The sequence below is a fragment of the Emiliania huxleyi genome (genome assembly GCF_000372725.1).
Source record: "Emiliania huxleyi CCMP1516 unplaced genomic scaffold EMIHUscaffold_317, whole genome shotgun sequence".
NCBI classification, from domain to species: Eukaryota; Haptophyta; order Isochrysidales; family Noelaerhabdaceae; genus Emiliania; species Emiliania huxleyi.
In genome coordinates this window covers 45,440-56,941 of record NW_005199626.1, presented here as the reverse complement: position 1 = coordinate 56,941, position 11,502 = coordinate 45,440, and the positions used below count along the sequence as shown (strand labels likewise).

The 11,502-nt window shown below is 65.5% G+C and overlaps 2 protein-coding genes across 2 annotated transcripts; one reads left to right on the top strand and one right to left on the bottom strand.

Annotated features, from left to right (window-relative positions):
* Positions 1-2,929: 2,929 nt before the first annotated feature.
* Positions 2,930-3,250, top strand: EMIHUDRAFT_74790 (hypothetical protein; the record flags this gene model as incomplete). Its single annotated transcript, XM_005774237.1, has 1 exon — positions 2,930-3,250. A coding segment is annotated over one exon (321 nt), but the record flags the coding sequence as incomplete, so codon positions are not given.
* A 969-nt stretch (positions 3,251-4,219) lies between these two features.
* Positions 4,220-9,529, bottom strand: EMIHUDRAFT_117004 (hypothetical protein; the record flags this gene model as incomplete). Its single annotated transcript, XM_005774236.1, has 5 exons — positions 4,220-4,345; positions 5,768-6,166; positions 7,498-8,016; positions 8,106-8,470; positions 8,617-9,529. The coding sequence occupies 5 exons, from the start codon at positions 9,527-9,529 to the stop codon at positions 4,220-4,222; spliced, it is 2,322 nt and encodes a 773-aa protein (XP_005774293.1).
* Between the last annotated feature and the right edge of the window lie 1,973 nt (positions 9,530-11,502).

Here is an 11,502-nt window from a genome sequence, read left to right as displayed (position 1 = left end):
CGACTCGCATGTCGATTTCGACTTGACGGCGGCATGGAGGCATCACGTTAGAGGGTGCGCAGCGTCCCTAATCTAAAATCTGAGGATTCAGGATTGAGGCATCGCTTCAGTGAGGCCAAAGTGAGTTTATGGATGTGTGAGAACGGTGCGGGACACGAGGAAGCACGCGGACCGACTCGTCGGCGACTCTGCTGCACGCCGTTTCAGAATTTTTCTCAGCGTGAGCGAGACGTGGAAGAGTGCCACCGTCGGGTAGGACGGGTCGGCCCGGAGTATCAGAGTAGCCGTCGTGGTCATGGTGAGCAGCGCCGGCCACTCCGGCGCCGCGTCGGCAACATGGGAGCATGTCCACCGCCACTTCGCGGTCGCAGCGCTGTTTGTCGCCCAAAACGCCGCCTATCCCTCTGGCGGGCCAAAGATCGACTCGCATGTCGATTTTGACTCGACGGGGGCATGGAGGCATCACGTCTCCATGCCCCCGTCAAGTCGGAGCCAGTCTGCGGCGACCACAGCGCTCACCGCAGGGATAGGCGAGCTTTTCAGAGTCGAGCGATTGCGCGAAATCCCACAGTGGTGGATTTTGGGGCGCTGTGGGCCCCCTAACCGCTAACCTGGCCCAAGTCGTTAGACACGTGGAGACGCGAGGGTTTTGCCCCCCCTAGCCCCTTGCCCCACCACCTCGTGTGTGTGGAGAAGTTTACCTTAATACCTTACCTTACCAATCCGAATGGCCATCGATGTCCGGTCTGCATCATCTATCCCCCCGACTGTCTCCCGTGTGTCTCTCGCCCGCTCCGACGCTCTTGTCCCAAGCGGCCGAAGCGCGCCGAGAGACGCAGACCCCCCCCCCCCCCCTCCCCGCGCCCCACCCCCACCGCCGCTGTGCGTCGTGCTCCGCAGCCGCAGGGTCTGTTGCTCTCTGCCGTGCTCGCGCGGCGGTCCCGCAGGAACGCGTTTAAAAGAAGCAGCGTTTAAAAGAGTTTAGTCGGTCGGGCTTTCGATAGTTGAAAAATCGTTGGTTTTTTTTAAACATTGCGTAACCGCATATTTGATTTCATGAGGTCTCGGGCGTGCGGCCAGGGGCCCGTGTGGCGCGAGGAGAGGGCGGCGCGCTCGGCGCGCTGGCGGCGGTGAAGCCTCTCAGAGTGGGCGCTGGCTGGCCGAGGGCGTCGGGCGGGTGTGGGGCGGCACTCGGGCCGCCGGACGGGCCGTGGTGGCCCGTGTGGCGTTCGTAAGGGACTGTTTGGGCGCCCCGGCAGCCTCCCCGCCTGCGTGACCAGGGCCGGTTTGGCAGCGGTTTGGGCTGTGTGTGGGCTGGTCGCGGTAGGGGATATAGTGCTTGTTTATGGTCCCACTCACCACTCCCGGCCAACGGGGCCTCGCGGGGCGTCCTCGTTTGCAGTAAAAGGCCTCTGCCATCGCTCAGAGTCCCAAACCATGTGATCATCCGCGCCGCCGCGCCCGAGTAGTCTGCCAGATGTGACGTCGTCGGGGAGGGCGTCGTCATGGGCGCCAACGTCGTCATCCGAGCCCCTACGGCTGTCCATGGGCACGTCTGGGTGACCAGGGGCGGGGGCCGAGCCGTGAGTGCACCGCCGGGGCGAGCTTCTGGGTCCATGGGACCGCTGCCGGACCCATCCGAGAGCCTCTCCGGACACGTTCGCTCGACGGCCTAGTTGGCGGCCGATGTTCGACGACCAAAGCTCCGGACGCCGCGGCCAGAGGTCCGCCCACGGCCCCAGGACTCGTGGTGGGTGTGGGGCGTGCCTCACGAGGCGGAGAGGCCGCGTGAACGCCCGTAGAAGCTCGCGAAGTGCGGATTTGGAGCGCCGCGCCGGACCTCCGCCGGGGCCCGCCGGGACGCCGTATGGGCCTCGGGGTGCCCGAGAAGCTTAGAGGTGCGGTTTTTGCTTGTGTCTATCGGTTCATGTCATGGACCGGCCCTGGGAAGCCTTTGACCGCGCGCGGAGGGTGTTACGAGGCCGTGATGATTTAGCGGGAGGGAAACTGAGGCAGAACGACGACGGCATAGGCCTCTCGTACGATCAGAGCCGCCCTGGTGACTTTGCTGCGGATCGCTGGCCCAACCTGCTCGTGGCCTCCTCGGGCGGTGTCGGGCACATTCCGATACCCTTGATCAAGGGCGAGGTAAACGCCACGGCCGCGCAGCCTACTTTTGGCTCCGAGCGGGCACTGACATTCTTCGCAGGCTTGGCCGGCTCGCACCCGGTGCGTGCCCGGATCATCTCCAAGCTGCAGCAGCAGGTGGACACGACGGGCTGGCCGAGGCTGAAACGTCCTCAGGCCCCTCTCCCATTGAAGGCCTACATCCGTGCGATTTGTATCTGCTGGGGGAGCGGTCTATTGTGGAAGAAAAATGTTCTCAAAAGAAGAAACGTCACGGCCGCTGCACGCACGCCACGCCGCTGCGCAAATGGCAACCCCGCCTGAGGCGGCGGCGGCCGTGGCGCCCGAGGCCGCGGCGCCCGGGGCGACGGCGCCCGGGGCGGCGGCAGACAGCGCGCCCGGGGTGGCAGCCGACGGCGCGGCGGCTCCCGCGGCGGCCAACGGCGCAGCGGCGGCAGAGGAGGCTGCAAAGCGGCCGTGGGAGCCATCCGAGGAGGTGGAGCAGCTAAAGAAGGAGTACGCGCGCGCGAAGCGGCGGCGCAATCGCTGGAACGCCGGCAAGGCGCAGCCCGCCTCGGGCGAAGCTGCCGCGCCGCCGCCGCCGCTCAGCGAGGAGAAGATGGTCAAGCGGATTGAGCTGCTCAAGGAGCTTCTCACGCTGCCCGAGGCGCGGGGGGCGGAGCGCGAGCGGCTGCTCGAGGCGCGCCTCGACTACGTCCGCCGCTGGTGCATCCAAAAGTACCCCCGCGCTGACTTTGGGCCGGGAGACCGCATGTCGGTCAAGCTCATCTTGCCAGACCACATGCCCGGTGGTGCGCTCAAGCTGGTCGGGCTGATCATCGGCCCTCGCGGCAACACGCAGAAGCGGATGCAGGAGGAGACCAACTGCACCATCGCCGTGCGCGGCAAGGGCACCCGCCGGCTGGGCGACCAGGTGCGCGACGAGTCGGACAACGACCCGCCGCACGTGCTGATCCGCGGGCCGACCAAAGAGCGGCTCGAGCAGGCGCGGCGCCTCATCGAGACGCTGCTCGACTTTACGTCCGAGGAGGGGGAGCGGATGAGGAACGAGGCGAACCACGAGTTGCACGTGCTCAACGGCACGGTGCGGGAGGACAAGCCGCTCCTCGACATGGCCAAGGTGCTCGCGGGAGAGAAGGCGTCGCAGGCGACCCTCTCGCACGCGTCCAAGCTCGGCGGCGCTTTCCGCCCGCCCGTGCCGCTCGGCGCCTCCTTCGTCGGCGCGGGAAACATCGGCGGCACCGCCGCGCCGCCGCCGCCCGCCGACGACGAGGAGTACGCCAAGTTCATGTCTGAGATGTCGGGCATGGGCGCCGACGGCCAGCCCGCGCAGCCAAAGCTGCAGCCGCCTCCGCCGCCGGGCGGGATGGCAGCGCCGGGCGGGTTGGCCCCCGGAGGAATGCCGCCGATGCCGCCGATGCCGCCGTACGGCGCCCCTCCCCCGCCGCCGGGCATGCCCCCGGGAGCGCCGCCGCACCCGGCGGCAGACACGGCGGCGGCGTACTACGGGTACTACGGCGGCGCGCACCCCGGCATGGCGGCGCCCCCCGGCTACTACCCACCCTACGGCATGCCGCCGCAGCAGCCGCCCCCGCCGGTAGGCATGCCACCGCCACCGGGGTACGGCCAGCCGTCGCCGTCAGGCGCGCCGCCGCCGCCACCACCGCCTCCGCCGCCGCCTCCGGCCTGAGGGTCGCCGCCCGTCATCGCGCGCTGCCAGTCTTCGCGACCGGTCCTATTCATGCGCGACCAGCGCAGCGTGCGGCTCCCACGCACGTGCGCAGAACCGGCCGAGGCCAGCCGTAGTGAAGAGGTGAGTGTTGCCCTAGAGTAGCAAAAAGAAAATCTGGGTGATGGTTGGGGGCCATCAAATGTTACATTAAGAAATGTGCTGTTTGTGCGGGGCCCCTGCAGGTAGGTGGGGACATACGCACATGATGAAGGCGTTTTGTTTATATTTTTAAAGGCGACACACAGCCACACTCTCACACACTCACACACCATGACACAACAACAACACACTCTGACACTTCGGCATACGACACGGAACTAACGCTCTCCCACCTCCTCATCACTGCGTGATGACATCGGCCACAACGAGCTCCAGCCGGCGGCGGAAGGCGGGCGTGCCCCAGATGAAGGTCTCGCGCGCGGCCTCGAAGCTCGCCATCCACTTGTCGTAGTGCGCGAGCGCTCGCTGGACGTCGTGCGAGCGGAGCGTCGGAAGCGGCTCGGCGCCGTGCCACAGAGACGCGCCTGCCTCGATCGCGACGCCGTCCCAGCTCAGTAGGCGCAGTGGCGGCGCGACGGGCGACGTGAAGACCAGCGGCGTGCCGGCGTGCAGCGCCTCGTAGATGATGCGGCGCTCGGGCATGTCGCCCCGCGGCTCGACCGCGAAGGAGGCCGTACGCAGGAGCCGTGTGGCGTTCGCCGCGCTGCCCGTGTGATCGCGTAGCTCGACGCGCTCGTCCAGCCGGAGCAGCTCCGTTAGCCAGCCGCGACCGCAACACAGCGAGCCGGCGAAGCCAAAGTCGTGCGCGCGCTTGGCGTGAGGCAGCGGCGACTGCATTGTCGCCGCGTCGACAAAGTAGGGAACATGCACCTCTCTGTGCCAGTCGCGCACGGCTCCCGGCGGCGGCTCGGGGTCGGTCTCCAGGCAGATGTAGCGGAGCCGCGGGTGGCGCCACAGCTCGGTGTACACCTCCTCGTCCGCATTGATGGCCCAGCTCTGCTCGCCAATGTATGGGCAACGATGTCGCGTGACGAGGTGCTTTTCGGGGTGCTCGTCGTACCACGGCCCGACGGCGCGCATCACGTGCAATAGCTTGCGCTCGAAGCGCGACGTGCACTCAACGCACGCGCGCAGCTTCTGCCGCGCCTCCGACCAGCGCCAGCCAGAGGCCCAGAGGCGATTGAGGCACGCTGGCAGCAGGAAGAAGTCCGCCTGCGAGGGGTCAGCGGTGACGGCGAACGTCGCTCGGAGGTTGCTCTCGACGTGCAGCTCCCATTCGAAGTCATGGGCGCCGCCGCCGTGAAGTGAGATGCAGTGGCCCTTGGAGCCAAAGTGCTTGAGCCGGTACACGTACATCTTCAGCGGCCTGTGCCGGGAGGCCTCGATGGCCGCTGGTGCGTGATGGGCAGCCGGTGCCGGAGCAAGCGTTGCGTCCGTGAGCACAGGGTCGAGGGAGTTGTAGCGGTCCTCGCGCAGGCACGCGAGGTTCTTGGGCTCGGACACGAGCGCGGCGTGCATGGCACGCATGCACAAAAAGTCCTCCTGCCCGGAGCGGCGAGAGTAGTTCGCTGTGGTATTGCCTGTTGGGTGGACGAAACGGCCGGCATTGACGACGATGCACGCGGGGCTTTCGATGAAGCGACTTGCCGCGTACTTGCACCACGTAATATCAAGGCCCCAATCGGTGGTCGCCTCCGACCGGTAGAGCCGCGTGAAGACGTCGAGCGCTACGCGCGTCTGCAAAAGTGGCAGCATGAGCTCCACGAGGTCGGTAGCGCGCGTCGCGCAGCGGGGATGAGGCCGCAGCAGACTCCACACAGAGCCGTAGATGGCCGGCTGTGAGATGAGCGCGCCGTGGCCATGGGACTCGCGCAGAAAGTGGCGCACGTAGCGCAGCGGCGGCAACCGCACGTCCTCGTCGATTATCCACACGTGCGAGTAGGTCTCGGCCCACGCGCTTCCACGCGACGCGATCGCGTTCACGACGAAGCGCGACTTGACCTTCTCGCGGTAGGCCACGTGGTCGCGAGCGCAGCGCCGATACCACGCCTGCTTCGCATACCACGGCTGCGCGTCGTCGTAGTGCGCGTAGAAGAAGGAGACGTTGGCGACGCCGGAGAGGACGTCGCACGTCGCCTGCACATTGACCGCCTCCTTGCGGCCGACGACCATGAAGGTGAGCACGTGGAAGAAGGACGCGGCCACTGGCACTTTTGCTCGCGTCTTTGCCGGGAGCACGCCGAAGCACTTTGAGCTCGCGCCGTTTTTAAAGTGCTCGTACGCCGCCTGCTCGGCCACGTGACGGCAGGTGGAAGGCGGGCGGCAGGAGAGGGCTGGGGTGGTAGAGCGGGCCGCGCTAACTAACCGGCAAGACACACGCGAGGAGGAACAACGCGACGACGAAGAGCAGTAAGATTCGAGGCCACACCGGTCGTCGCTCAGACTGGACCCTGGTGACCAAGCAGGCGCGGGAAGCAGGCAGGACGTTTGGCGCCGTGGTAGCTGGCATTATTATGGCAAGCGTGGAGTGCAGTGGGCTTCGTAGCGAGTCAGCAGTCGGCCGGGAAGGCTCCTCGGCGCGCGCTGGCCTATTCACCTTCACGCCGTTCACACAAAAACACAACCCCGGCCAAGACGCACAAGCTCAGACAGTCGAGAAAGGGATAGACAGCAACGACAGTCAGAAGTCAGCTTCACGCCGTTCACGCAAACACACAGTTGTGCTGTTTTCAAAAGGGCTGTCACGTTGATTCGCCTCAGTCTCACGTGTTTCCGTACCTGTCTCACTTTCATCGCAAACAAAACAAACTCTCTTTCATCGTCTCACACACGGCTCACAAACTTTGGGGATTCGTCTCATTTTGGTCTCACCCAGGACAAGTCTCTCAATCATCTCACGAGCCTACTCTGTGAATTCGCGGAGCGAAGAAAATTTTACACGGAATACGTCCATTTTGGGGCCTCGTTTGGAATACGTATTCCGGATTGTGGAATACGGCCTAAAACTGCAATTTGATACGGAATACGGCCCTTTTGGAGGTCATTTGGAATACGTGGAATACGTATTCACAGAGTAGGCTCACGAGTTACAGTGAGACGGTGTTGAGACCTTTTGGCTGCAAAAACTGAGTGTGAGACGACCGCTGGCTCAGGAGTGGTCTCAGTTTTGGTCTCGGGCTCGTCTCATTCCTCGAAGTTCTTGTCTCATGACCGCTCACTCTTGGCGCGCGTGTGTGCATGCCATCGGCGTGGAGACCTGCTCCAAGGACGCCTCGACGAGGTCCAGCCAGGCCGCTGGGAGTGCGTGCCCAAGCAGGTCATGTTGCACGTGCGTCTCATGTGCAAGTGCATGGTCCTCCCGAGCCTCGCGTCGCATGCGCCGTGCTGCTTGTGGTGGGGGCACGGGTGTAGGTTTGTGCTGTTTGTGCTGTTTTTAAAAGGGCCGTTTGATGCAGACACCCACACGTGCGTTACGACACCATCTTGCCCCTATGAACTGGGCCCACAGAATCGTTTCTCGGTTGCTCGAAGCCTAGCCGAGCCCCTGGGCGGCGGCCTCGCCACGCCCACACGGCGGACGTGGCTCGTCCACGACTCGGCCTGAGAAGGAGGCGAACTGCGCCGGCGGCCTGCGTGTCGGGCTCCAGCCCGCCCGCCGCCCAGCACGCATCGCAGACGGCGAGCTGCGCTGGCTTGTGGTACAGCATCGTGTCTGACGAGCAGCAATGCAGAGCCGACGCCGCCCTCACGGCCGCAATATCCAGCGAGAGCTCACGGAAGTGATGATTGAGCCCCGTCGCGCTCATGGCGAGCCTGTCGGCGGCGACGCCGACCATCGCGTCCTCGACGTTGCTCAGCAGCGGCGAGCGGCCAGTTTGGATCTCAGGTACGATCTGGCGCGCCACGTCGATCGAGAGGAGGTAGCCTCCGCCCTTGGCGTACGGCGGGTACTGGGCCGCCGGGAAAACCTCCGCCGGGACGCCCCACTTGCCGGTGCGCCTTACCGGCGCGACCACCACCTGTCCCGCGTAGAGCGCCGCCGCCGCCGCCGCGCCGAGCCCGGCAAGGTACTCGTTGATCTTAGCGACGTGGACGAAGGAGTCCTCGTCGCACTTGAGGATGAAGCGGCTCTTGACCTGTGACGCGGCGACGCAAGGTGATACGGCGCGGCAGGGTGGGGAAGGTGACTCAGAGCGCACAGCCGGGCGAGGTGGGACGGGCGCACATGGGCCACGCTCCACGCGAGAGCGGCCACCACCTTGTCGCCCAGCTGAGCGTACCCGTCGGGCGAGGCCAGCCGCACGATGTCGCCGCGCATCAGCGGTGCCGGGCTCGCCGCTCCCGCTCCTCCGAGGAAGAAGCCATAGTCCCAGCGCATCCCGTGCACCGCGCCGCTCCCGCGGCCAAAGATGCGGATCCAGCTCTGGCGGAGTGTGTCGCGAGCGGCAGCGCGGCCCTGCGCACTGAGCACGAGGACAAAGAGGCCGAGGTCGTCGCGCAGCGTGTGGGCGACGATCGAGGTGTCGTCCGAGGCGTCCCAAGCTAGCGGCATCGGGCTCTCGTCGTTGACGGACTTGAAGGTGTGCGCACCTGTCGCGCACGCCAGCACACACGGCAGTGCGTCGAGACAGTGCGGTGTGTGTGTGGGCGCGCGTGCGCGTCGCTCGTGTGTGTGCGCACCCCCGACGCTCACGCGACACGCATGATGGGGGCAGGGGGGCGCGGGGGTCGGGTACCGCAGTCGACGGTCCACCACGGCGTCGCCCAGGAGTCGATGCGCGGGAAGTTGCGGCAGAGGTACTGCAGATAGTCGCTCTCTCTCTGACGCGCGGAGGAGGAGGTGCTGCCGCGCGGGGTGGTGCCGTGGCGTAGGGTGACACCCGGGTCGAAGGGGACGGCGTGCCCGGCGTGCAGAAGGCCGAGTTCGGGAGTGTTGCTCTTTAATCTAGTCCTTCCCCGGTCGCCTAGCCTCTGCGCTGTCTGGCGAACGCCTGCATGCCTTGCGCGCGGACCACGCTTGCGTGGATGCTGCACGCGGACCGCCGGGCAGGCGAGCACGCGCAGGCCGTGCAGCCAGAGCGCGTAGAAGAAGGCCTGGTGTTCCATCAGCTTTTGGCGCGCGTCCCACCCGTGCTGCACGAGGGCGGAGCGCCGAGCGAGGAAAAAGTTGTGGGTGGCGCCCACCACGCCGCACCCGCCGCCCTGCGCCTGCAGCGTGGCGAAGCGCGCCGCCACTGACGTGCCGCCGCCGGTCACGCTGAAGGCGAGGTTGAAGCAGTCCGCGTCGCCGCCTTCCAGGTCGTCGTAGCAGCCGCCCGCGAGCGCCGCGCCTGGGTCGCGCACCAGCGCGTCGTGCAGCGCGGCGAGGTCGGTGGCCTCGGAGAATACGATGTCGTCGTCGAGCAGGAGCATAAACTCTGTACGAGCGCGTCGCACGATGGCGTTCCGGCCGAGGCCCAGGCCGCTGCCCGCCTCGGTGCAGACGAGCGTCACGTTGTGCGTGCGCGCGACTGTCCGGTCCGCCTTGCAGCCGTCGTCGGCCACGATGACCTCGGCCGTCGCGTACCGCCGCCGGATGGAGCGGAGGAGCCGGTCGAGCTGCTCTCGCCGAGAGCCGTAGTGCTTGATGCCGATGGTGATGTCCGACATTTTGAGGAAAGCGAGTGAGCAAGCGAGGAGGGAAGAGAGCATCGCACGTGGCGGGGCAGTGAGGAAGGCGTGGTGGAGGCGCCGTGAAATTCTTTTTCTTTTTTGCGGAACTCGCGTGGTAGAGCCCAGCTTGCTGAGTGTCTTGTGTGTTTGTGCCTGTGCGTCGCTTCAGTGTGGCCTGTGCGTCGCTTCAGTGTGGCCCCTTCCAATTCGCTGTCCTCGCCCCTACAGTAGAGGGCCCAACTTGAGAATCGTGCTTTTTGAGTGGAGGAAGTCGTGAAGGATCCCAAAAGTGAACAAACTCGCGAGCCGACAGCGACTTCTCCATGTCGCTCCTCGATGTCGCTCCTCAAGAACTGGCGCACCCTCGTCGCCCACAACCCCGACTTCGCCCTAGACGAAGGGGGTGCGTCCAAGTACCCCGCCATCGCCGCAACTATCGCCACCTATGAGTCCGCCCTCTCGGACTGGAAGGAGGTGTGCGAGAAGCGCGCCGCCCGCGACAAAAACAAGTACTACACCGTCCGCGGCGGCTACCTGACTGAGTTTTACCCCAAGAGCATCCCGCTCCCCGAGCCCGAGTCCCTTCCAGCTACCGACGCGATTCTCAATGGCACTTGCAAATCCACGTACCCGCGGCCGCGGGCGCTCGCTGCCATCAAGAATCACAAGGACTGGTACGCGCACCAGGAGCTCGTCAAGGCGCGGGATGTGCACGTCAAGAACAACCCGTCCCTCGGAGACAGCGCCGTCAACAACCGCGAGGCCACGCGCCTCATCTCCGCCTCAACGCCTTTCGCCGGCAAGGCCCTCGATGTCCGTGTCGACGGTACGTACGCCACCGCCCTCTCCTCCGACACCCTCCAGGAGGAGCTCCAGCGGAAGCTCGGCCTTTGGCTCTCCGCGGCGCTTCCCACCCTTCGGGTCGCGCTCGAGCGGGGCAGCCTGTCGATTTTTCTTCGGCGACTACCTTTACAACAAGGCCCACCACCGGCGGCCCCACGACGGCGTCCTCGCCGCCTGGGCGGACGCAATGCGCGCCCCGGCCAACGCGCCGGTCGTGCACGGTGACAAGGAGAAACCAGAGCTCACCCGGCAGTACAATGAGGGGTACAAGACCGACCTCGCAGAACCCCATGCAGGGCCGGGGGGATGTGATGAGGTGAATGAAGTCAAGCTCTGGACGCCCCTCCTCAAGACCTCCTCGACGGGCGTTGGCAACGCCTCGAGCGGCGGCACGCCCGCCTCCGTTGGCCACTCCTACGCCTTCGGCAGCACCGAGCGGAGAAGGCCCGTCGCCTGAACATGGGCTGCAAGGCGCGCGGGCACAGCCCCCGGCCAACCCTTCTCCCACAAGAACGGCCACGGCTACGTCAAGGCGCATCGCGGTTTCTACCACGACGCGATCTTTGTCAAGCGCAACAACTTCAACCTGCTGCTCCACGAGATCGGCGGCGGCTTCTCGCCCACCGCCGTTCTCAAGCTGCGCCGCCTCGCGCGCAAAGTCGCGCGCGGCAGCGTTGATCGCACGGCCTACTCGCCAAGCACTCGCTCTCTTTTATGTCCCACCATGCCAGGGCGCATCTCTCTCTCTGTTGTGCGAGGCGTGAACCGCGCCATTCGCTCTCACCTGGCAACCCTGTCTGGAGTCTGCACGTCTCGCGCGCGCGTGAACCTAGGCGTGAACAGGGCCCTTTAAGTGCCAGGGCTCCAGGCCCCAAATGATGTGTGAGTGAGTGTTAGAGTTGTTTGGTATTGATTGAAAAATCTCTCCGATTTTGCTGATTTGCCCCCCCCCCCCCCCCCCCAAACAGCCTCTCACTCACCCACCACCCAGACTCGGCTCAGAGCCCGGAAAAATTGATGGCTACCCCGGAAACTAGAGAGGAACGAGAGGGGGCTGTACCAGTAGAGAAACACTGCAGAAACACGGAAAGGAAACCAGGCAGGGTGCGTGCGAGCGAGAGGAAACA